Source organism: Syngnathoides biaculeatus, chromosome 8 (assembly GCF_019802595.1).
Source record: "Syngnathoides biaculeatus isolate LvHL_M chromosome 8, ASM1980259v1, whole genome shotgun sequence".
In the NCBI taxonomy this organism is placed as follows: domain Eukaryota; kingdom Metazoa; phylum Chordata; class Actinopteri; order Syngnathiformes; family Syngnathidae; genus Syngnathoides; species Syngnathoides biaculeatus.
In genome coordinates, this window is record NC_084647.1 from 27,367,987 (window position 1) to 27,392,457 (window position 24,471).

At 38.9% G+C, this 24,471-nt stretch overlaps 1 protein-coding gene across 2 annotated transcripts in view; it reads left to right on the top strand.

Moving 5' to 3' along the window:
• Positions 1–2,053: 2,053 nt before the first annotated feature.
• cbl (Cbl proto-oncogene, E3 ubiquitin protein ligase) overlaps positions 2,054–24,471 on the top strand; it is a 59,953-nt gene continuing 37,535 nt past the window's right edge. Inside the window, exons 1-2 of one of the 2 annotated variants that reach the window (XM_061828038.1) lie at positions 2,054–2,890; positions 14,883–15,130. In XM_061828038.1, coding sequence (XP_061684022.1) covers positions 2,744–2,890; positions 14,883–15,130 — 395 coding nt within the window. In that variant the 5' untranslated portion in view covers positions 2,054–2,743. The remainder of the gene's footprint in view (positions 2,891–14,882; positions 15,131–24,471) is intronic. The other variant, XM_061828037.1, reaches the window with a different exon arrangement.

The following is a 24,471-nucleotide window of genomic DNA, read 5'->3' on the forward strand; positions in this document are numbered from 1 at the left end:
TCTTTCTCGTCCTTATATAGGTAATCCTTGAAACACTGCAGACTTCCGTGTCACAAAGGACACAAAGAGTTCACGTCACACGGACCCAAGAGCGTGAGAGGAAAACACGTCACACCAAAAGGACTTAAAAGTATGAAAGGAAACAGTGTCACAAAGATCCGCATTATAACAACTTAAAAGCATAATAGCAAAATAAAGAGAACAGAAAATAAAAATACACACACACATAACGAAAGAATAGTTTAGAATCAGTCTTCACTCCTACATTTGTAAAAAAGGTTGAATTAGCATAATTTGTGATGATATTCATAATTCAAAACAAAAAGGAAAAATTCACAATTATAAATCTAGTTATCCTAGTTCTTTCCAATAATATTCACTTAAGGTTGACACTGTCTGGGAAGAAACAACTGAACAGTATGTTTAATGTGTAAATTCCCTCTTATTCTTTTCCATGAGACTACCCTGGTATACCTAAGGAAGTGGCTAATGAGAGTAAAGTACACGTGGTTATGAAAAGCGAGCTTAGCTTGTTGATGAACTGACGGCTGTTTTCCACATCATAGCACATCAACGCGCCGCGTCCAAACTCCAAACGACCTTGTCTCTTGCATCTCTCCTTCTGCGGCATGTCTCTGATGCATCTCGTCAAGCGATTCCTGTCGGACTGGATCTGACTGAGGTCTGCGAAACTTACATAATCACACAAACAGACGCTGGGGTCGATGCGCTCTGCGAATGCAGACAGTAAACCTCTTCAGACAACTACAAGCACAAGTGTTTGGGATTTGGTCGATGCCGGTGGGTGCACCACTCTACCAAAGAGGCTTTAATTCATTAATTTAATGACGACTACTAGTAAAGAGCTATTTTGAGGCCTCCAAGGCAATAGTGATTATGCTTTTTCCATGTTGTCATGGAATACACACTCTTGTAACCAGTAGTTTATCAACAACCTGAGTGTGGAGGGGAATGTAAACTCCTTGCTTAACTACACATCTTGACTGTAGAATATTAGAGCACTATGTTAAACTATATTTTCCTTAATGCTCATTTTCAGCTAATATCACAGCATATAAAGTGGATATAATTTAAAATGTGATGTAATATAATGTGTATAGTGCTGCCTCTTTCTGGAAAATGGGCTTCTGACATATGAGTTCTGAGATAAAAGCTGCAGCCTGGTTGTTGTTTTTTTTTCACTTTGCCCAGTGAGCAGAAATTTAAGATACGAGCACTCCACGGTGCCAGCAAACTAATCTCATTCCACAACAAGCAGCTGTGAATAATATGCTTCAAGTCATTTATTGCCACTCCCTGTTGAAGTTTACTATCAAACTAAACATAAACTAAAGAGGTTGTGTATTTTAAACGACTACAAAACCTTGCCTTAGAGACTGCTATCATGTTAACACTTGGGGAAACTCCACTGACAGATTAACAAATAGTAACTATGTTGTCATGTTATAATTACGACCCTTTCAGCAACAGATATTTTAACGCAAACAGTGCACCAATGGATGTAGAAAGGCAATATAACTACAACTAACAGTCACACAATTTATATTAATGTTGTGTTCGTTTGTTATACTTCCCCCGAATGGCCAAGGAGAGGACACCTAAAGAAGCAGCACAATGGCCAATGAATTGATGTAAAGTGTTGCAAAGACGTTCCAATTATTTTTCAGTCTATTCAACTGTCATCACTGTATGTTTTTATAAAATACAATGTTAGTACAAATGTTATGTTATTGGACTAAAAAAAAAACATTACATGTTTTGGGGGGAGGGGAAGGAAGGGATGGATGGAATTTTCATTTATTTCAATACAGAAAGATTATTTAAAATGTGTTTTGAGTTACAAGCGTGAATTATGGAATAATCCAAACAAAATTTAAGTCAAGGCACTAGCACTAAATATGACGCAGACAAGACTCAATTTTTCAGATTTTATTATCTATCTATCTATCTATCTATCTATCTATCTATCTATCTATCTATCTATCTATCTATCTATCTATCTTTTTTTTTTTAATGAATGCTACCGTTCCGACAGCCGCGCGCTCCCGACCACGTACACGCAGCGCGGGCGCGCGCGGCGAAGGCGTGGAGTTTGGGATTTTGAGCCTGGGAGGGGTTGCGAACGGAAAGACACGAACAGGAAAGGGCCGCACATTCGCGCACACACGTCACAGAGAAGGGGAAACGGCAAAGAAACGACACTGGGCGATGTTGAATTTCCACCGTTATTCATTCACCCTTGTTCCCGTGCGTATCTCCGAGCCCGTCGCATTCCTCTCCGGGGCCGTCGTCCGAGCTCGGAGCTGTCACCCAGACGCTCCTGTTCCCCTTCGAAGCGAAGCATCAACTGCCGCTGAATACACACTGGGAGCTCCTCAGGAGAGGACCGGAGAAGCGGTGCCATTGTCCCCCTCGCCGGGCTGCGCGTGTGCCCGCACGCCGAGGCTTCACACTCGGCGTTGCGAGGTTGCGTTAGCCAGAGTTGGACTTTTATTCCACTAACTGATCGGTGTACTGATGGAAGCCTTTCCCCGATAGTTCCTCCTCTCCTCCTCTAACCCATCGGGTTAGGGGAACTCGCCGGATTTGCCACTCGGGCGCTGTCCTCTCTGAGGGGGGGCGCCGGCCGGCCGGATCACCAGCTCCCCGCCCGCCCCTCCTCGCAGCTCACCTGTCTGCGGCTGTGGCAACGAGACCCCAGCCGCCGCCGAGCCGCCCGAACATGGCAGGGAACCTTAAGAAAGGCGGGGGGCTCATCGGAATGATGAAGGATGCCTTCCAGCCGCACCACCACCACCTCCATTCGCACCACCAGCCCGGGGCCGTGGACAAAAAGACCGTGGAGAAGTGCTGGAAACTGATGGATAAGGTTGGTGGAGAAGGACTTCTTGGACGAGCAGCGGATGCTCAGCGTGCTTGCTAAGCTAACTGCAGTTAACTAGCGATAAGCGAGCTAATCTTCGCCCGATGCTAGCGTGAAGCTAATCAGCTGGACGGCGACATGCTTAGCTCGTGTTAGCTAATTGGCAAACGAGCTTTTTTTTCCACAATGGCGTTCACTGCTTCATTGCTAGTTGTTCTTTTTGAAAATAGCTACTTCATAACACAACGACGTCTGCGTTTTTGCTTGAATATTTCATTCGAAGTGGTTGTTTTCTCAAAGTTTCTACTGACTGTATTTGATATGCAGTACCGACGACTTTCCCCCCTGCTGAGAAATGTACACACCGAAAGTAGTGGAAATGTTATAAATAAGAAACAAGAAAACGAAGTATAGTTTGTCTCACACACGGTGGTTGTTGAATTGGTGAGTCAGAGGAGACCTCAAATAACTTCAGCAAAGCATGAAAAGAAAATGGATTCGTTTAACTAGGAAAATTGTTTAGTTAAATTATGCATTTCGGCCATCCGTTTTCTGAAAGCTCCGCGGGCAAATATTAACATTATATTAGGGCAAATATAAGGAAGACAAGACTGTTTTTGTCTTTTCGAATTTGAAGGAGAAACCACATCACAATTATTGTGTTGTGGTCATTTGCTTTGGTTACCCTCCCCTTCAAAGATGAAGACAACTGGAAAGTTAGTGTTTAACTTTGTTTGGTTTAATGAGTTTATCTAAATATTGGAGCGACCTTTAAGGTATATATTTCCTTCAAATTTTAATAGAATGGCCAGTCAACCAAACTATGCACTTAAAAAAGAATAAAATGGTGCCTTGACTAACAAGTTTGCAAGATAGACTGAGATTCTGTGACTTGTGTGTGTGTGTGTGTGGGGGGGGCTAGATTTGAGTATCAGATGGCTTGCGGTGAATAAGTTTTCAAGAAAAATAGGGCAAGTGCTTCATTCAACTATTGCTACTCTCATATGAATGTTATTGTTAATCAAGGTGGCCTCCTATTTACGGCAATCACGGCGATGCGTGCTCCTAAACTTTCAGCATTTTCAAAACAATTCGGGTATAGACATTCATGTTTATTCCTTGACAGTGCTTGCTTCAAAATGTTTTTTGCTTCCCTCAGTTTTTACTTTTCTAAACTTAAAATAAAGATAATTACTCGTTTAATCAAAAACAACTGAACTTTGAAAAGTCCACAAGCATAATGCAAACACACAAGCAAAACGCCACAGATGGCTTAATGAATAGCATCAATTTCAGCATTATACAGTGATGAAAGTCCTCTGGATTTTCCTGGAATTCCAGATTTTCAAGTTTTCATGAAAATTCCTCAAGAAATTGAGGAAAAATTGCCCAAAATTAATCCAGACATTAGTTGACAACATTGAACGAACATGCATTTGAGTTCGTTGTTTTGCTATCACAAACGTAGCTACGTTGAGGCACTAACACGAGTAACAGTAACGGCCCTCCCCTCACATTCTCTTAAGACTTCGCTTATTTTGTGTAGTCTTGACATTAATTTATTTCATAAACGTTAACTAAACAAGTCTGCTCTAAAACAACCAGTATTCAAGTGAACCGTACTGTGCATGTACGGACGTTTGGCCAAAAGCGCATGTTCAGAGCTGCTTCACGTACTGCAAGCGCATTTACGTCGAAAGTCATCAAACATCATGAGCCATGTCAAAGGACATTCAGTTACACCAGGGGTTGTCATTGCGTCGATCGCAAGGCAGTGTGACAGCGTTGCCCCCCCCCCCAAAAAAAAAGCGTTAGACTATCATCCACCTCGTCGCTGATTCAGGTGTGGCCAATATGTCGAGCGAATGCACATAAAGGCGCGTTCTAGCAAGGTGGCCCCCTATTTACAGCAATCACGGCGATGCATGCTCCTAAACTTTCAGCATTTTCAAAACATTGCGGGTGCAGACGTTCATGTTTATTCCTTGACAGGCCAGTGCATTTCACTTTTCTTCGGCTAAAGTTCGTCAGATGAAGAATTTTTATTGATGAAAATTTTTAAATACCGTTTTATATCATCTTCTCCTAATATCAGTGGAAATTGGAAATTATCATTTCTGAGTTTGAAATTTTAGTTTTCTATTTTAGTTATCCATCCATCCATTTTCTTCACCGCTTATCCTCATGAGGGTCTCGGGGTGTGCTGGAGCCTATCCCAGGTGTCAACGGGCAGGAGGCAGGGTACACCCTGAACTGGTTTTATTTTTTATTTTATTTTAGTTATGTATTTATTTTATTTTTAATTTACAGTTATGTTATATTAATCCAGTAAGTTATTTTAAGGCCATCCTTAATCACACCCGCAACTTTATCTGCAAGCATGACTGACCACACCCGTACATTTTTCAAATGTTAGTGACTGTATGTATATATATCTCAAAATATTAAAGGCAACTCATTATACTATTAGTATTACTAGATCTATATCTAAGATAGTGAGCAATGTGGTCGAGTGTATCAATACAACGCGACATAAATTTGAGACTTAAACGCTAATAGTAACTACTACAGATCAACTTCTTTAAGATGTTTTGCTGTACGGTGTAGAAATTCTAGGATATATTTCGGTGTGTATTCTATATCTGTACTATATGTATAATGTGGGCAAAAGGACAATTTTAGATGTCTTTTTACTTAATAGTTTACTTAATTCATTCGTCTTGAGATAAGATGGCATATTTTAAGCATAATTTAATGATAAATAGGATTTTGTGTTATCCAGTGATAAGGGTATGGGGAGCAAAAAAATCTGGGCTTGGCCCTTGAAGAACTTCTGCCCAATTTTGTTTTTGGTCAGGACTTCGAAATTTTACTTTCAATTTTTGTCAGAATTTTGTTCTCAGATATCGCCAGAATGCAGCACAGCCATCCATTTTTTTTTTTAAATTTCACGGGGAGGCATGCCCCCGGACCCTTCTACCAGGACTTCACACCTTCAGTGCTCACATTTGGATTTTCAGGAATTTTCATGAAAGTCCACTTTCATCTCTAATTATAGACTTCAACAATTAATTGATTAGTCAGCTATTTTGATAATCATTCACAGCCATTCTTGAACTTCAAATTCTGATGGAATGAAAGGTAAAAGTAGAATTTTTTTTTTTTTTTTTAAATCAAAAGATGTTGGCGTCTGCTTTTACTTTGGAAAATTATCAAAATATTTTCCTGATTTCTGACACGTAACCACTAACTAAATCATAATAATCATCCATCCATTCTCAATACCGCTTATCCTGTTTGGGGTCCTGTAGATCATGACACTATACCAGCTGTCACCAGTCAGTCGCAGGGGACATATAGACACGGACAACTATTTGCATTCAAGTTCACACCATCACTGAGAGGTAGCTAAACCCACGCTGCCTGCATTGAAGTCAGCCAAATGGACCAAGACACCATCAGTGACAATGATCAAATCAGTTTATCGAAACATTAATAGTCAGCGTGATCGATTGTCGAAATAATTACATGCAGCTATAGTATGACTAATTGGTAACTTTCTATGTTACGAACAGAAATCCGAGTGGATCGTTTTGCAAGCCTTTTTGCATTAATTCGACAAGCCACATTGATGTCAAACTTAAACCAAGTTGTACTCATTTTTACCTATTTTATGTATAAAATAGCTTTCAGTAACAAGTTACTCATGTCGAGAATTTTTATTTTTTCTCCCATCAATGTTCACACGGTATTGTTCCATTTGCTATAGAGGCTGCTCCACCACCATGCTTGGTATAAAATGCCCTTGATTTGAAAATGTCTCTGCAAAGGCTTTTTTTTTTCACTCTTTACTTTGCTAGACAGAAGGTATGCTTTCCAGGATCACTCTAAGAATGCTGCAGGAACACAGAAGCATGCTGTTGCTTGTTTCGATCTGAGGACGTAGAAAAGTGTTGGAAGGTTCAAGTGTCTTCTTTAGGTTGGTAGACAGTCTTGAACTTGAGCCAGTGAAATTAAATCAGTCTGAAGAAATTGAGCAAAATAATTCTTCCGAAAGATGGTTTAGGGTAATCAGAGTGACAATGTTGACAGTTCTGAATTTTTTTTTCTTTTTTTTTTACAAGGTTATTTCATGTTACATGTAATACCTGTGTCCGTACAGCTACAGCTCATTGAATTACAAGATGGTAGAAAACTAATTTATTTCAGTACTCATTCACGATACCGATTCATTAAACAGTTGGGAAAATACTTTTCAGAGCGCAACTGCCTTCCTAATTCCAACATTCAATCATTTTCATTGTCTTTTAGTTCTTTGTGTAATATTTTAGTTTCTAAAAATTGTAAATTTGGGGTTTTCATTTGCTCTAAGCTATAGTAATCACAATGTTTAAAAAAAGAAATACATCACTGTGTGCGTAGGGCAGCTCTATAATGAGTTGCACTTTTCATCTGAACTACCAAACTAAAATAAGCTTTTGAAGCTAAATGAATTGATGTACCTGTACATGTCTTACATGCTCATGTTAGGATGAGTCATGCTCGTGTTCTGTGGTTGTTGATACAAGTGGTATTTGCTTGAAAACTGTCTTATCAGGTCTACGACATGGATATACTGAAGAGCACACGCACGCACCTTTCTCCAAGGCATGTCAATCCACTGAGAATGTTGACGAGCACCTTCATAACCTTTCCATACAACATTTTCAATTTTGAAAAAGTATTTAGTCATTAAAGATGCAATTTCTTTTCATTTTTGGGCCAGTGCAAGCACTTGAAAGCTCAGCAGTGGCTTGGAATAACCCCTTTTTCTGTTGCAGATGCATTGTCCAGCTGTGGTTAAATGACAAACATCTCATCCTTTGAAACAAAGAATCAGTAAACATTTTCGTATCTTGAATTACTTATATTCCCCTCACATAAATTGGAGTTCCAAATGATGATCCTTCCTCGTATTGGACTTCCATTTCCAGCTGTTCTCAATGAAAAAGAAATGGTGAGAGGTTCCTCATGGGAGTCTTTGATCTCAGAGCATGACATGTTTCACAACCGAAAGGTCTCAGTGCCAATGTAAAAAGAAGAAATTACCTAAAAAGCAGAGGAGTCTTTCAGTCACCCTCTACTCCAAAATTTCCTGAATCCTTCGAGTATTAAACCTTCAGCTGGGAGTTATGTTTGGTGAATATAAATTTAGAGCAGTCGAAATACACAATGGCCCGCATATATTCGTCAGTATAGTTCCTGCTGTTGAAACATGACTACTGCCCAAAATGTTAAAAAAACAAAAACAAAAAAACCCCCACTAAGGTTCAATGTGACCTCATCCAAGTTGGTTGATACCCTCCTGTAAAATGGTTTGTTGGTACTCAGCCGTAAGATTCTAAGCTGATGGTTATTCGCCAAAAACAGTACATTACTCGTTTGGTCATTGGATATCTTGTATATGTAGTGTATTCTGTTAAATATAGGTTGAACATGATTTGCAAATTATTGCATTCTGCATTTATTTAACACCACATCCCAACGTCATTGGAATTGGGGTTGTAAAACCTGAGTCTAAATCAAGTACTGAAAACCAACGACACTATTATATATTAACCAACATAATGTGATTTTATTTGGTAATGTATAATCTCTGATACTTGGAAAGTAATTATATGAAATGTGCCTGTATATCCAGGATAACCAATTTTTTTTGTTTTAGGTGGTCAATCCCATGATTTGTAACTTAATGAGAAAATTATATTTGTGTGGTTCATAACAAAGATGAGTCTTGTCCTCATCAAGAGTGAGCATTCAATATATTTCCTCTGTCGATGAAACTTGGAATGTAACCACTGCAAATTTTTTTTTAACATGAATTTCATAAAGTAGCAAGAAAATTAAATTTCCTTAGCAAAAATTTAACTAAGAAAAAAAACCTGGAACAGCTAGACAGAACAGTGCATGGAAAGTATTGACATGAAGTAATTCAAGAGTCCTTTTTTTATATCTCCCATTGCAATGTTTACTACAAACTGCATCAAAGCCTGTTTAGGAAGCAAACTGTTTTGGGCCTGAATTACTTTTGATACCACTGATTGCTGCTAAATTTGGAATCCATTCAGGACTCCATTGTTTCATGGCATAGCAACAACTAGGGATTAAAATTAACAACATTTCTCTCATGGGGAAATCAATCCCATTCTGATGCCAGTTTTGTATTGAGAGGAGTAAGTCTGCCAGGTGAAAGCTGGCATAACTGCCGTCTGTGTAGGTGTTGCTCAAATTTCCTTTGCTTACTTACTTACTGTCTGAGGTGTGTCAGAAAAGTTCCAAGACTGGCGTCACAAAAAGATGTTTCAGTTCGAAACTACAAATTTTAAGACTTTCCACGATCAGGATTTTTGGGACCGGTCAGTGAGTTTAAAATACGGGTAACCCAACACCAATCCAATCGCAAGACAGAGCAATGGTTAAATTACCTGTTGTTTTACTATATATACTTGTGTACTTAATTGTTCCAGAAATATGTGCAGTATTTACAACAAATGTCTCTGATTTATTCATTCTAGTGAGTTAGTGATAGACAGAACAAATTAATGTTCTTCTATTAGATGACAGTAAGTACATGCAGCAATTAATCTACTTTTTGTGACGTTTTTGTTTGGTGTGCCGTGAGATTTTTTTAATTGTAATGCATGTATGATGTGGTTGGAATTCGATGCTCTGGTCAGATCATGTTCAACAGAACGGCAGGATGTTTGCACGCAACCACGAGCTACCACTAGTTTGCTAGGCTACCTAATGTTTTGTTGGCTTGCAAACCGTATTGTATTAAAAGTATGTGAACACACCTCAGGCAAGCCTTACACAAATCTCCTCCCCTGTCCGAAGCGCTGGTGATCACAATACATTTTTTCCCCCCATTTTCTTCTTATAATACAGTCGTCATGATCCACTCGTGTTGTCATCCCCAGGGTAACGAGTGTATCTGGTCACATTTCAGTTAAATAGGTAAAGTCCAGTGATCATAAAAAAATAAGATGCTGTATGTATCGGAATAAAAGATTTCATTGCAGTAGTTTGACAGTGCGATCCTGAAAGAGCAAATTTGTCTTATTTGATCTGTGCATTGCCATCTTGTCTCAGCCTTCTTCTCTCTCCTTTCTCGCCAACATAATTTTTTTTAAAGTAACCTTAAATATATTCACAGTACTATGTCAAAAGACGAGAAAAAAATTATATAAATACTACTATATAAAAATACTGTGCATGACGGCTACATTGCAGGAATGTCTTTCTCATAGCCCATCAATGACATCACTGATCATTTCAACGAATTGAGTTTATAACCCAGTCACTGTGATTTGACGCGTGCCTGTGCGCCATCGCACTCGCAAATCTGCACAGTCGAGCACGAAAAATCACGCGTAAAATTTGTTACGAGTAGAAATACATAGATATTGAAAGACGTTGCTTATTTTGTGTAGTCTTGACATTAATTTCCGTGTTTATTTCATAAACATTGGTAACAAAACAAGCATGACCCTAAACAATTAATATTCACCTGGAAACATGAAATGCCAGTTAACCGTACTGAGCATGTTCGGAAGTTATGCCAAAAGCACATCTTCCGAGCTTCTTTACGTGGTGCGAGCGCATTTACGTTGAAAGTCATCAACATCATGAGCTTTGTCAGAGGAAATTCAGTTAGACTGAAAACATTTCTGGGATATAACACAGGTAATTTTTCTAGACCTGCTGAACTGATTTTGGTTTCAAGTTTTGAAATTATGAACTCCAGTACACATACCTGAGATGAGGCTATTTGAAAAGAAAAGAAGCAAATCGGGTGTATCAAACACTGTCATACAAGCCAATGAAAAATGCAGGCAGCGAAACACATTCAACAGCAGAAATCACATTCTTTTACACAGACAATATGTTCCACAAAAAGCTAATTCTGTATTTTAAATATAGAAGGCGACATAACATTAACCTTAAAACTGTTTGGGAGCATGATTCTGCTTTCAACATTAATTGCTAAAGATATTCTGCAAGTAATAATTCAGTTTTACACCTAAAAAAACAAAACAGGGATATCATTGTGGGTAAAAAGAAAAATGAAACAAAGTTGCAAGCGACCTTTCAAATTCATAGTTCATAGTTGGCATGGTTTAGTTAGCAATGTTTTTTTTTTTTTTTTTTGACATTTTCATTGTAAAATTGCAAAAAACACAAAATTGTTCTTAGAAATGTTTTGATGGGAATGTAGATGCTGTAACCTGAATCTTTGAATGAGCCATGTAACTTAAATGATCAACTGATCTGACCACACTGCATATGTCTGATGTTGCTCACAGTGGTCAAAGGAGGCGCTCACGGGCTTAGTGTGTTTGCTTAGACACATAAAACAGAGGAAATGTTGGTCGTGACATTAATTTACAGGTTTATTTTATAAACGTTGGTAACAAAACAAGCCTGATCCTAAACACTCAGTATTCACCCGGAAACAGGAAATGCAAGTTAACCGTACTGAGCATGTTTGGAAGTGATGCCAAAAGCACATGTTGCGAACTGCTTCACGTACTGCGAGTGCATTTATGTCGAAAGTCATCAACATCATGAGCCATGTCAAAGTAAACTCAGTTACACTGAAAACATTTCTGGGCTATAACACAGGTAATGTTTCAGTATCTAACTATAATAAATATGAGACTGTGATTTACTTTGACTTGATCTAAGTTCTAACAGACTACTCTGTCCATATATCTAAATGCGAACGGTCATTTGCCCCGTGGTACGCGTTATCTTGAAGTTGAAAACTTTTCCCCTCTACATGCTTTAGGAAGATATAGATCATCTACTGATAGCTTTTATCAACGGATTGACAAAAGATACTGCTGTAAATCACCCTAGATTATAACAATACATCATGATGAAATAAAATGATTTCATTATATGAATACTTAGTTTTGAAATGGAATGTCCATTGACCTCTTTAAAAACGTCTCAGTGCAATGTCAATAAATTATGATTATGGTATTACGTAACAACTACAGACTTGGTTATAACAACTTAGTAAGTTATTTTAAGGTCTTGAGATTCGTTCTCTAATCACACCTGCAACTTTATCTGTGGGCATGACTGGTGTACCACACCCGTAACTTTATATCTGCGGGCATGACTGACCACACCTGTACATTTTTCAAATGTGAATGACTGGATATAAAAGTGCTTGTGAGTCTACAGTTAAAAGACAATCACCCTCGACATTATGTTTGCAGTATAGTAAGCTGCCTGCTTTGTAGACACTAATGGTCAACAAAGTGAGTCACATTGAGAAGACCGGAGAAGCAAAAGTTTGAATATATTTAGAATGACCTAAGAATGTACAGTCTAGTGAATATTTTAACCATGTCTGGTTGATTAATAATTACAGACGAGACTTCCAAGCCTCTAACTATCAGATAAAAGATTATCTCTTAGATCACTAATAACCATATTTATTTATGTAGTCTCAATGATTGTTTGTTGGGCTTCACAAATGAAGAATTACATCTTTGGTTGGGAATATAAGTAGTTTAGGATTACATGTAGAAGATTAATGTATTCAAAGAGCCCGGGCAGTCCAGTGCATGAAAACAGGTCCTCTATTGGCTTCTTACAGTGACATGTTTTCATGTGGTCATGAGGGAAACCCCTGTGGAACACTGATAAAATGTGTTATTGCTAGAAGATGCACTCATTATTTACCATACGATCTTGTATTATGGAAAATGCAAACCTATGGGAGGAGAAGGTGGCACAACCCTGTGCAAGGTGTAGGCCAGTCCCAAACCCAGTTAAATGTAGAGGGTTCTGTCAGGAATGGCATTTGACTGAAAACTCCCCCACCACACACACACACAAAACATTCATCCAAAGAAGTCCCTACCGAATTGGTCGTGGCCTGCGTTTACAACATCCACAGGGATACAGCCACTGTGGGTTGAAGATGGAGAGATGGAGAGTGGATTCTTCGTAAAACTAGAGCCTAGAACAGAATGTGGGGGCTTTGAATGTAGGGACAATGACAGGAAAGTTTGAAATAGCAGAAGAGTGTATGAACAGTGATGAAAGTCCTCCGGATTTTCCCGAAATTCCGTTTTTTTAAATTTTCATGAAAATTTCTCCGGAAAAATGAGGAACAAATAGCCTAATATTAATCCGCATATTAGTTGACAACATTGAACGAACATGCATTTGAGTTTGTTTTGCTTTCACAAGCGTAGCCACGTTGAGGCACTAACACTAGTAACAGTAACGCCACTCCCCTCACATTCTCTCAAGACGTCGCTTATTATGTGTGGTCTTGACATTAATTTACGTATTTATTTCATAAACGTTAACTTAACAAGCCCGCTCCGAAACAACCGGTATTCACCCGGAAACAGGAAATGTTAACCGTACTGAGCATGTACGAACTCTCATGTTCAGAACTGCTTCACGTAATGCGACCGCATTTACGTCGAAAGTCATCAACATCATGAGCCATGTCAAAGGAAATTCAGTTACACCAGGGGTTCTCATTGCGTCGATCGCAAGGCGGTGTGACGGCGTGCCCCCCGAAAAAAAGACACGTTAGACTATCATCCATCTCGTCGCTTGATTCATGTGTGGCCAATACATTGAGCGCATGCACATAAAGGGGCGTTCTAGCAAGCCGGCCTCCTATTTATGGCAGTCCCGTGGTGCGTGCCCCCCCAAATACACACACACACACACACACAACAATAGGTCACGATTGCCGACTCTAATGAAGAACAGTGGTAAGGTGTGCCTTGTGTGTCAGAAGAATTTAAAGTGGAGGTGAGACTGCATCAGGGATCAGCTTTTTGCAGTGGTAATGAATGGGCAAACAAATGAGGTTTAGATTCCCTTGGACCATAATGTTCGCAGATTATATTCTGATCTGCACTTGAAGCAGGGAGCAGGTGGTGGAACAGTTAGAAAGGTGGAGGCATGCACTGGAGTGGAGAGGCATGAAGATTAGCCAAATAAAACAGATTAGATGTGCATAGATGGGGTGGGGGCTTTAAATACTTTGGGTCAATAGTCCAGAGCAAAGGCTGAGAGTGTGGTAAGGAAGTGATGAAACAAGTCCAAGCAGGTTTGAACGGGTGGGGGACAGTATCGAGTGGGTTCTGTGACAGAAGAGTCTTTCCTAGGATGAAGGCCAAAGTTTTTTGGTGAGGACAGTCATGATGAGTGGATTTAAGTCAATAGCACTGAAGAGCAAACAGGAAGCAGAGCTGGAGGTGGTGGGAATGAAAATGAGAAGAATAATACTCTGTGACTGTAATCCCTGAACCCAGATCCCCTATTGTGGCAGGTGATGAGTTTAACCGTTAGGCCATGGCTGCCCTGTTTTCTCTAGGATTGACAACCTTGGTGTGGATTAGAAATGTATTCATCAATTTGATTGGTTTGATGTTTTCTAAACAAATTTAGAGCGAGCAAATTTCTATGGTTTGGATACATCCAGAGGAACGGGTGTATGTATATTCGTAGAAGGGGGATGACGATAGAGCTGCCAGTTGAAGAGAGCTGGAGGAATACTGAAGAGAAGGTTGATAGATGTAGTGAGGGAAGACATGAGGCCAGTTGGTTTTGGGGGTGGATTGAGGAGAAATACTTACATGAAAAAGGATGACACGCTGTGCTGCCCCATAAAGGGACAAGTCAAAAGGGAAAAAAGATCTTGTATTATGGAAACTTGCACCTTCAGCCCAAAGCTCTTATGGGCCATGGTAGTCTGTTACAGTGGTCCATTCTAAATGTCCTCTATTTTGCGCATTCCCAAAAGTCTAATTTTGTTTGTATGAAAATAAACCTACAATTCAGTATACAGCAATTGTGTCTTCCCGATAAAAAGAGCCTTGAGGAAAAATGCTGCATTAAAAATTCCCTTATTTTCTACAGTTCCCCCTTTTGTCTTTACACATCTTCCATCACATTCTCTCCATTGCTGCAGGTGGTGCGTTTGTGCCAAAACCCCAAATTGGCCCTGAAGAACAGCCCCCCTTATATCCTGGACCTGTTGCCAGACACGTACCAGCACCTGCGCACAATTTTGTCTCGCTACGAGGGCAAAATGGAAACCCTGGGGGACAACGAGTACTTCCGAGTCTTCATGGAGAACCTCACCAAGAAGACCAAACAGACGATCAGCTTGTTCAAGGAGGGCAAGGAGCGCATGTATGAAGAGAACTCGCAACCCAGGTGAGCATGTGTTGTCCACCCTCTTTGTTATCCAACACTAAACTTCCAAATCGAAGGTGTGAAGCTGATCATGAATAATTCTGATGAGGTTGGCACACAGCATACAGTTACTCCTCATCCATAGGGTGCAAAAAAACGAGTTGAATGCTGTTGTGGTTGGACGGTGTCACTATGTGTGCCCAGAACTGTCACTCATTTTGTGATGCTGTCACTCTTTCTGCCTTGCAATCTCTATTTTCTGTACTACATTCAAATGCCATGTTTCTCTTGGTGTAGGTAAACCTTTGTGTGGCCAGTGTACTGTTTTGCACTGATGGGTGTTAAGTGCAATTTGTATAGAATAATCTTAATTCTCAAAAAAGGACATTTGAAGTCTCAAGTGTAAGAATAAGATCATAGTTGCTGCAGTTTTAATTAGGAATCTCTGAGTGTTGACTAGATAAAGCATTCAAGTCTCCCCTTGTCTTGATTTTATCACTAGTTTTCCTTTTATTTGGTGCTTTGCTGCTAAAGTTGAGGTGACTTTCCTAGGATTTTTACGAGAGCAATTGAGCTGCCAAATAAAATGTTGTTTTGCTGTTACCATTGCCTTCAGGAGATTATGTGTTGATCTAAGGTACTATAATATCAAGCAGATGAAAATTAGTAGACTGAAACCACCTTAGGCCAGTACCGTAAATGTTAAGTTTGCTTTAGAATATTCAACATAATGATATGAGATGTGGCTAAAACTTATTAGAAATCAAGGCCAGTTCTAGGAATGCACAAATGAGGGTGCAGGCAGAAACATTAAGGGAGCATCGGGTGACAGCGTTTTTAATTTTATGTTACTTTTTCTTTTTTTTTTAAATTCAGCTGCCAATTTAGCATTTGCTCCATGGCATCTTTCACTACTTATGTTGTAAAACACCTAATAACTGACAGGTATTAACTATTGTTAACACGACAGTTCAAGTATTTATTTTTTGTTTTTTGTCGCTACGCACTTGTCATTAAAGCACACAGCTGGACAAACTTCTAATCCACACACTCCACCAACTGCATCTCAAGCTTCACTCCTCCAGTCACTGCGACGTAACCACCCATACACAAATTATGGGAATTGGACCCCTTCAATAAAAACAATACACAAATGAGAACAAAACTAGTAGGTATCTTAAGGTACCCAAATTTGATTAACCCTTAATAGGGGATTCATACTTGCATTCATTTTTTTGGAATCCAGTTTTTGTCTCTTTATGCATATAACATTGACTTGTGTTGGCGTGTGGTTTCTAAGAGACAAGGACAAAGACGTCCAATACCCAAGCACACATAACATAGGCTCACTAAGTACACAATGAAAGGCATTCTATTGTTTTTTGTTTATTTTTTTACCAAAAAAATTCCAATCATTTCAAGGGCATATGAGAAACATTTCATTCATGTACAAATATTTACATATGCACTCACACTTGGATTCTTTTTCGAGGTTCAGAAATGGTTGGTGAAAAGAAATGGAGTTGAACAAAATGTCTAGGGGTGTTTACATGCTTAGTCAGGCAATGTTACCTTGAGATGTCCTGGTCAGCAACTAAAGTAGCAATTATGAAACCATGAGTTATTTGGATAGTGAGAGATTTATAGAGTTGTAATTTTACCTTGCTACGCATTGTTCCAAGTTTGATGACAAACAACAAGTAGGTGTCTGTCAGTCGTAGCAAGCCAGTATTTAATATTGGGATTACAAAAACACTAAAAACATACACTAAAGGTCTTGGAAAGATAGGTTGATGTTTCTGATGAAGCTGTGTAATTTGTTTTTTCTACGTCTGTAATGGTAAGGTTGGGATGGTGGATTACAACAAAAGTTGAAGCAAAATCCCTGTCTCAAACCTCTGCAGTGATAATTTTTCCACATAGACTATTTTTCGCTCTCAGATTCAGGCAGCACCACTACGTCGATATAAGTTGCTGCAATTGTTTGTACTCAAGAGAATATGTGGATACATGTCCAAAGTTTGGGATCATTTCTCGTTTAAAAAAAAAAAAAAAAAAAAAAAGGTAATGACACAGACCATCTCTGTTTGGGAACACAACATATCAATGTTAGCTTTTTTAATATAGTCTACCACTGATAGAAGTTACTTTAATGTCCCTACTAGTGATCAAGGATAGACACACCTGCTCGAGAACTTTCATTATTTTACTGTACAGTGTCTTCATAAACTGATAAGCACATTCATAGACAAGGTGCTATGGCCGTGACCGACACCCATTCACTCAACTAACTGTTTGCCAGTTAACAGCCAACTGTGAGCTTGAGCTCATAACACCCAACTCTACATACACTCTTTCACATAGCGGCATGGCTTAGGTGGTAGAGTGGTCATCCTCCAACCCAAAATGTTGTAGGTTCCACCATCAGCACTTGAGATAATGTTGAGATGTCCTTGAGCAAGGTATTGGACCCCAGTTGTTTCTGATGCTGTGTCAGTATGTTAATGAGGAACCAGTGTTTAAGACCTTTGAGTACCTCCAAAGTTGAAAAGCGTTAAAGTGAAAGCCCATTTACCATTGCCCATATCCCACTCACCATGCTTGGGCCCAGCCATTAAAAGCCACTGATACTCTGCCAGATATATGTTTTGAGCATGAGCATGTTGACTCAAGTAAACCGCAATAGTACCTTTACCTCATATTGCATAACATTTTGTTGTTTATGCAATTGGGTTGACAACCAGTTTAGAGTGTGTACCCCACCTCTTGCCCGAAGATAGCTGGGACAGGCTCTTGCACCCACGCAACCCTAGTGAACACAAGCAGTACAGAAAATGGAGGGATGATGCAAAATCATATTTTATCCTTCTAACTAATTACATGAAAATAATCAACAATTGCAACTCTAAAGGTTATCAGTAGGTACTTAGGTCGACTTTTCTGTGTAATCCACAGTCGCTTATATTGGGAGAATTGAGTGTTTGATATGGTGGATAATCACTCTTAATCCAAATACATTCATAAAACGGCGACTACTGTACACAGAAAATTGACTGAAGGTAATGTTATGTAATCCTGACGACGACCACCATGGCCTTGAACAGGAAGACGCATAGCAATAGCTACAGAAATAGAATAGAATATCAGAATTGTATAAAACTAAGTATACCAAATTTCTCGTGTATAGTGTGTCCTGAAGTATAATGCACACTGCCAAAGTTGACCTTAAAAATTGTGAAAACCCTTCTTTCAATTTGCAATGCACACCGTTTTTTGCTGCTATCCTTATGTTCAAAATATTCGGAAATATCTCTATTCCTATTTTGCTAGCTTTGCACTTGTATCGTTTTTCAGAAAATTATTTGTCCAACAATCAATAATAAGCTTTGTGCGTATGCTGATGTAGTGGTAATATATATCTCGGGAAGGCCACAGGACACGCACGCTTGTCCTGGTCCCTGTAATTATCAGAAAAGGATCCCTCAACCAACTAAAATAAATTGATCAATAACGGCGTAACATTTTCTTAATACTATTAACACATATTGCAGTCTTAAATAATATAACACTGTTGATCTTTGTTGAGAGAATTTTTTTTGGCATTTGTGCATAGTGCAATTTAACAACTACATTACACATCCTTGGCCAAGCCTTTAAAAGAAGCATCTGACTCATCTCCACTCTGAAAAAGATTTATAGTAGCTACTTTTGGTGCATCGCTGTGGAACTCCTCATTGATTACTTGTTCCAGTTCTGGTGCCTGCTGCATTGCATCATGAACAGTGATCCTATTTTCCTCCCAAAGCATGTCGTCCTCTTTGCCATCCATGGTGTTTTTGAGGATTGTTTTTTTCATTCCTAAGAGTGTTGATTCCCTTTATTCCTAAATTAATGAGAAAAGCACTGACATTACACGATTACAAATATTATACACAAGGAATTACGATACTTTATATAAATCATTTCAATATTAAGCCAACATAAAAGCTCCAAGGAGGTATTCCAAAGTTACCTAGTAAATCCTAGTGTGTCATCACCAGTGTTGGGAAGATTACTTTACAAATGTAATTGGTTTCAATTTCATGATATCCTGTTAACTGTGTAATTCTAATGTGACAATTAAATGTTTTCACTATAACATAATTACGTTATTGCATTTTATTTTCTTAATTCGGAATTAATGCTATATGCTTTGCGGCGCTAAATGTATATAGATAGCGTTTGAAGTGCATGTTTTGTTTCAATTATTTCTTTGCTTATTGTGTCGGTTGTTTTGCTGTGTGCTGGTTTTTCTGTTTTGTTTACTGTGGTGTAATAACTTTACACCTGTGTGTGACACTCGGTGAGAATGGCATTTTGACTGGTGACTTGCTTGCATAGGTTGTAGTCAGGGTAAAAGTATGAGCTTGTTCTTCTGCTTGTCAAAATAAGGGTACAATTGTGCCTCACTGTCTCATGAGCACCACCATGCCTGCACCTAATAATACCATGCGCCTTATATCTGTGTTAAATACTGAAATTACACCCACTACTGAGACAGCAACATTTAATACAGTATGCCTTATAGTTGCGAAAATATGGTAACTACAATCATGATCATGGAAAATTCAAAAAGCAACTGTATTTTCATACACATTTTTCTACCAGTAATCTTACTGTTACAAATTCAGATTATTTTTTTAATTAAAATTGTATGTCATTACATCCAATTACTTCCCGACACTGGTCATTGCAGCCTTCTTTTGGTCCGTTCTTGAACTTTGAACGGAAACAAAACTAACTTGCTACATACTATCTGTCTTGAAATATGGAATGACCTTGTGTCCTTGTCCTGGATAATAATGCTCTCTGAAGCCTTTCGAATAAGACTTTCCAATGCCAGCAGACAATCTTGAGGGTAGTTTTGCAACTTAAGATGGACAACTGCTTGGAGACTTTTCTGGTTTGACCTAAATGACAGTCAGGAGGCATATAAATAAAAGTAAAATATAAGAATGGAATTAAAGACCAGAAGAACAAAACATTTAGCTTCTATGCAACATATAGTGTGTGTGTGTGGTTTTTTTTTTTTTATTCCACTAAATGTTATACGTGTGTGTGTGTGTGTGTGTGTGTGTGTGTGTGTGTGTGTGTGTGTGTGTGTGTGTGTGTGTGTGAGTGTGTGTGAGTGTGTGTGAGTGAGTGAGTGATTTTAATGTGACCTAGTGGTTTTCTTCAAACTTGCAAGCCTGTTATGCAAAGAAGGCCGTCCTCTTAACACATAATTTCTCGTGCTGTGGAAGATTTGTATTTTTTTTTTAACCTGGAAAAAAATACATCTATCCACCAACCATGTGCTGTATTTAACACAAGTCAGAAGAACTCTGCCTCGAGCTGTTTGATCAACTATTTTAAATAACTAATTGCAAAATGTGACTGCACCAGAGTGAATGGAAAACTCAAGAACACTGTCAGTGTTGACTCACAAAGATCTCTATTGTCCGTGTGCAGAAAGCAGTGATGATAACCAATGGCTGTCAGATCCCTTGAGTGCCACAGAATCAACTAGTGACATTGAGGCAAACAAGAGAAACATGGTTGCATGAACCTGCTTGACATTTTAGGGTATTAATCGTATAGACACTGTGGTTATTTTAGCTTTTATCCATGTTTAGGTGCAGACACTCTACCGTGACGAGATTGCTTTATGTCAGAAGTAAAAGAATTAAGGCTACCTTAAGTCTTCAATGTGACATGGGTTGATAACCACCGAGACTTGAAAATGGAGCACGTCATGAAAGTTGTTGTTCGCACTAAATTTCGTCCGATCCAGAGGACTGAACCATCGTCACTTTGACAAACTTCTCAGTGACAGAAACATTACCCACAGCCTACCATACCACACTTAAGTGAGATCATTTAGAAGAGGTGCTGTGCTGAGGAATTTCTTTGATCTACGAGAGGAAATTGGACAGTTCATGAAGAAAAAAGGAAAACCGGTGTTGTAATTACAATCTCAGGAATGGCTACAGGACCTTGCATTTTTGGTGGATATTACTGAACACTTGAACAATCTGAACAAAATGTTGCAAGGCCACAAAAAAGTTGTCACACAGTTTTCTGACAACATACATGCATTGAAGGTGAAGCTGACTTTGTGCTGGCAAGTGGCAACCCTGCTCATTTCCCCTGTTTGAGAGGTGTGTGTGTGTGTGTGTGGTGTGTGTGTGTGTGTGTGTGTGTGTGTGTGTGTGTGTGTGTGTGTGTGGTGTGTGTGTGTGAGTGTGTGAGAGTGTGAGAGTGTGTGTGTGTGAGTGTGTGTGTGTGAGTGTGTGTGTGAGAGTGTGAGTGAGTGAGAGACACCAGACCTGATGCGGACGTGAAACGGTACAAAGACAAGATTACAGGATTACTGTGGGAGTTAGAGAAACGTTTTCAGGTATTTGGTGAACTTTGATGATAGAATTTTCAGTTTTTTGCTCACCTTTCACAGTTAAAGATTCTGATCTGCTGGTTAAAATCCAGCTAGAAATAATTGATTTGCAATGTGATGCAAATTTGAAGGGCAAATTTGCCTCCGTAGGGCTGGTCAAATTTTATCAGTCTACTCGCCGGATACCCCAAATTAATAGCCCTGTCTGCTAAAATTTTGTGCATGTTTGGGACAACCTACCTTTGTGAACAATTTTTCTCAGTAATGAGTATCAATAAAACAAAAAATGCGTTCAAGGCTCACAAACAAGCAGTTAAATGACATTCTGAAAGTGACAGCTCGTCAGGACATGGCACCTGATATCGATACACTTGTAGAAGCCAAAAGATCTCAAGCATCAGGAACAAAAACAAGTCCAGACTAGACTAACTCTTTAAAAATCCTGCCTGAGACACTGTTTGAATTGGAAAAAATACATCTCCGTGCTCCTTACTGTGGTGATTAAAAAATGTGCAATTTAATGTCAGCAACTTCACTACAAAAAGCTATGGTGGAATTCTACTCCTCATGCAACTCCATGAATTTTCTGTATATATGGTATGTGCATGTGTGTTTCATGTATGAAGTTTATTTACAGGACATGTGAATACTTTCTTATTTACACATTTAATAACACTCTCCTTAGTTTGTAAGGTGTAGCCAGGGATTAAATTTAGATTTTATATGCACGTGTAAATGGTTTAAAAATGGCTTTCTTTATAAATTTAATGTAACCTTAATATCCATTACTCCATTTTTATACCAATTACTTGTTAAAGTTTTGTGCCTTTGTACAATCAGTGGGATCAGTTGCAATGCATAAATATGAATGATAAAAGTATATTGCACACTTGTCTAAGGAAATCTGAGGTGTCTCATGAAATGTTTTGTAAAAGCAATGTTCATTAAATTTCAACATTTTCCTAAGGTTCTTGTGCTTCTTTACACCAAAACAAAGGAAAGACAAGATGTTTTGGTTATTTATAGCCGAGTATGGTATAATTTTAATGGTCCGGCCCACTTTACATCTTCCGAGGCCGTATGTAGCTCATGTGAAATGAGTTTGACACCCCTGACCTAGAGAGTCAGACAACCCCGACAGGCTCTCATCCATCCAAGCCTCATGGAATGTTTATCCTTACACAAAGAAGTAAATACACCTAACAGCTTTCTTTAAGATAACATTTGCACATTTAAAATTGTAGTCTTGACTCAACGTTGAAGATCATCAAATGGGGTGTGATGGACAGTAGTACATTTAGCATGCAGACCTGTAAGGGAGGGAAAAATGTGTGTGAGAGCCAAGATGAAAGTGAGTCCTGTGACAATGAGCAATTTAATAATTAATGTGATGGCCCACATTTGGCCCAGCAGTCTTTACTCACTTCCTCTTCTTGAGACATAGCCTGGGCCATCCATAAAAATATTTTGCTTTCCAGTAACAAGAGTGGGGGTGGGGGGATTAGTAGGTAGCATTTTTTTTTTCTTTTTCAAAAGTCCATTGCATGATATTCTGCAAATATTTTGGCCCATACACTACCAATAAATATATTCAGTGTGTGTGTGTTATGTATCTTACGTTTGAGCTATAAATTATATAAATATTTATTTCTTCATATTTTCAACTTCCTAATAATGATTTCAAATCACTGATATGCATACCTGTATAACATAGGTAGCTTCTTCTTTGGATACTGAATTTGGGAATGAGGAGCTGGCTCGGTGGACCTCTTCCAGGACTAAAAAGGCGGTGATTTCCCAGATTACCTTTTTTTTTTTTTTTTTTTTTTTTAAATACGTGAAGGAAAGGTCTTGAGTTTTACTTAGCAGCTGCCACCATAGTGACAAATGCATCCATTTTGGGCCGTTCAGCAGTGGCATTTTTCCTCAAATGAAAAATCACTACCCTAAGATCCGGATCGAACTGTAATAATGTCTCAAAATCATAAGAACATTCGCACTGGATGCAACCGTGTGTTTGCCCCAGTCGCAGTGCTTTAATCTCAGACAGCATGTCATCTCCAAATTCTTCCAGGGCTATTTGTTTGAATATATCCTGGAGTGTTAAAGAAGAGCTCACCTTTCTCATCTTATTACTCACGATGTATTCGTCGTTTGAAATAAGCGAGAAAGCAAATGGCACACCGTCCGCCAAGATAGCCGATAGCGTGAGGCAGACGTTCACTTCCTGATTCCTGATTTATATTTGAGACAGGACCTGGGTTACTTCCCTTGTCCAGTCATACGTCGCATTCATGTAAAGAAAAAAAAAATGCAGACTTCAGCAATTTTATTTGCTTTTGAATATTTACAGTTGGTCGCGTTATGGGAAACCTAAATATTTTTATGGACGGCCTTGGCATGGAGGCCAACATAGGTCAAATGAACAAACCACAGTTACTGGCAATTGATCATGTTTCCTACTTAGTTTTCATGGTTTTCCTACTTAGTTTTAATGGTCCAACAAGAGAATCCCCCCGCACAAAAAAAGTGTGTGTGTGTGGGGGGGGGGGGTAATCATGTTAGCGTGGTATATCTTCAAGTGGAAAAGTTGTACTGACAAATGAAAGCACAACTACATCTTCTAGTTAAAGGAGGTATGGTGTACAGTCAACTATTATCCATCTCAGTCACAGAGTAGTTAAAAGACTGTTGAAGGCTGATCAATTTGTACACAGAAAAGTCCCTGATATAGTGTTGACTCCTCAGAGAGACTCTCATTTTGTTTCAGGACTAACCTTTAATCCCACTCTAACCACCACCCATCATCACAATAAGTATTGTGGGTCCAAGGAGAAGGGTTTCGCAAGTTTGTCCTAACGTGTGGAGACATTGATGGACCTTTTTGTTTGAATTTTCTGCTTTTTAATTCTGAACAATGTTTTTAAGACAATGCAAAGTAAATTTTGAA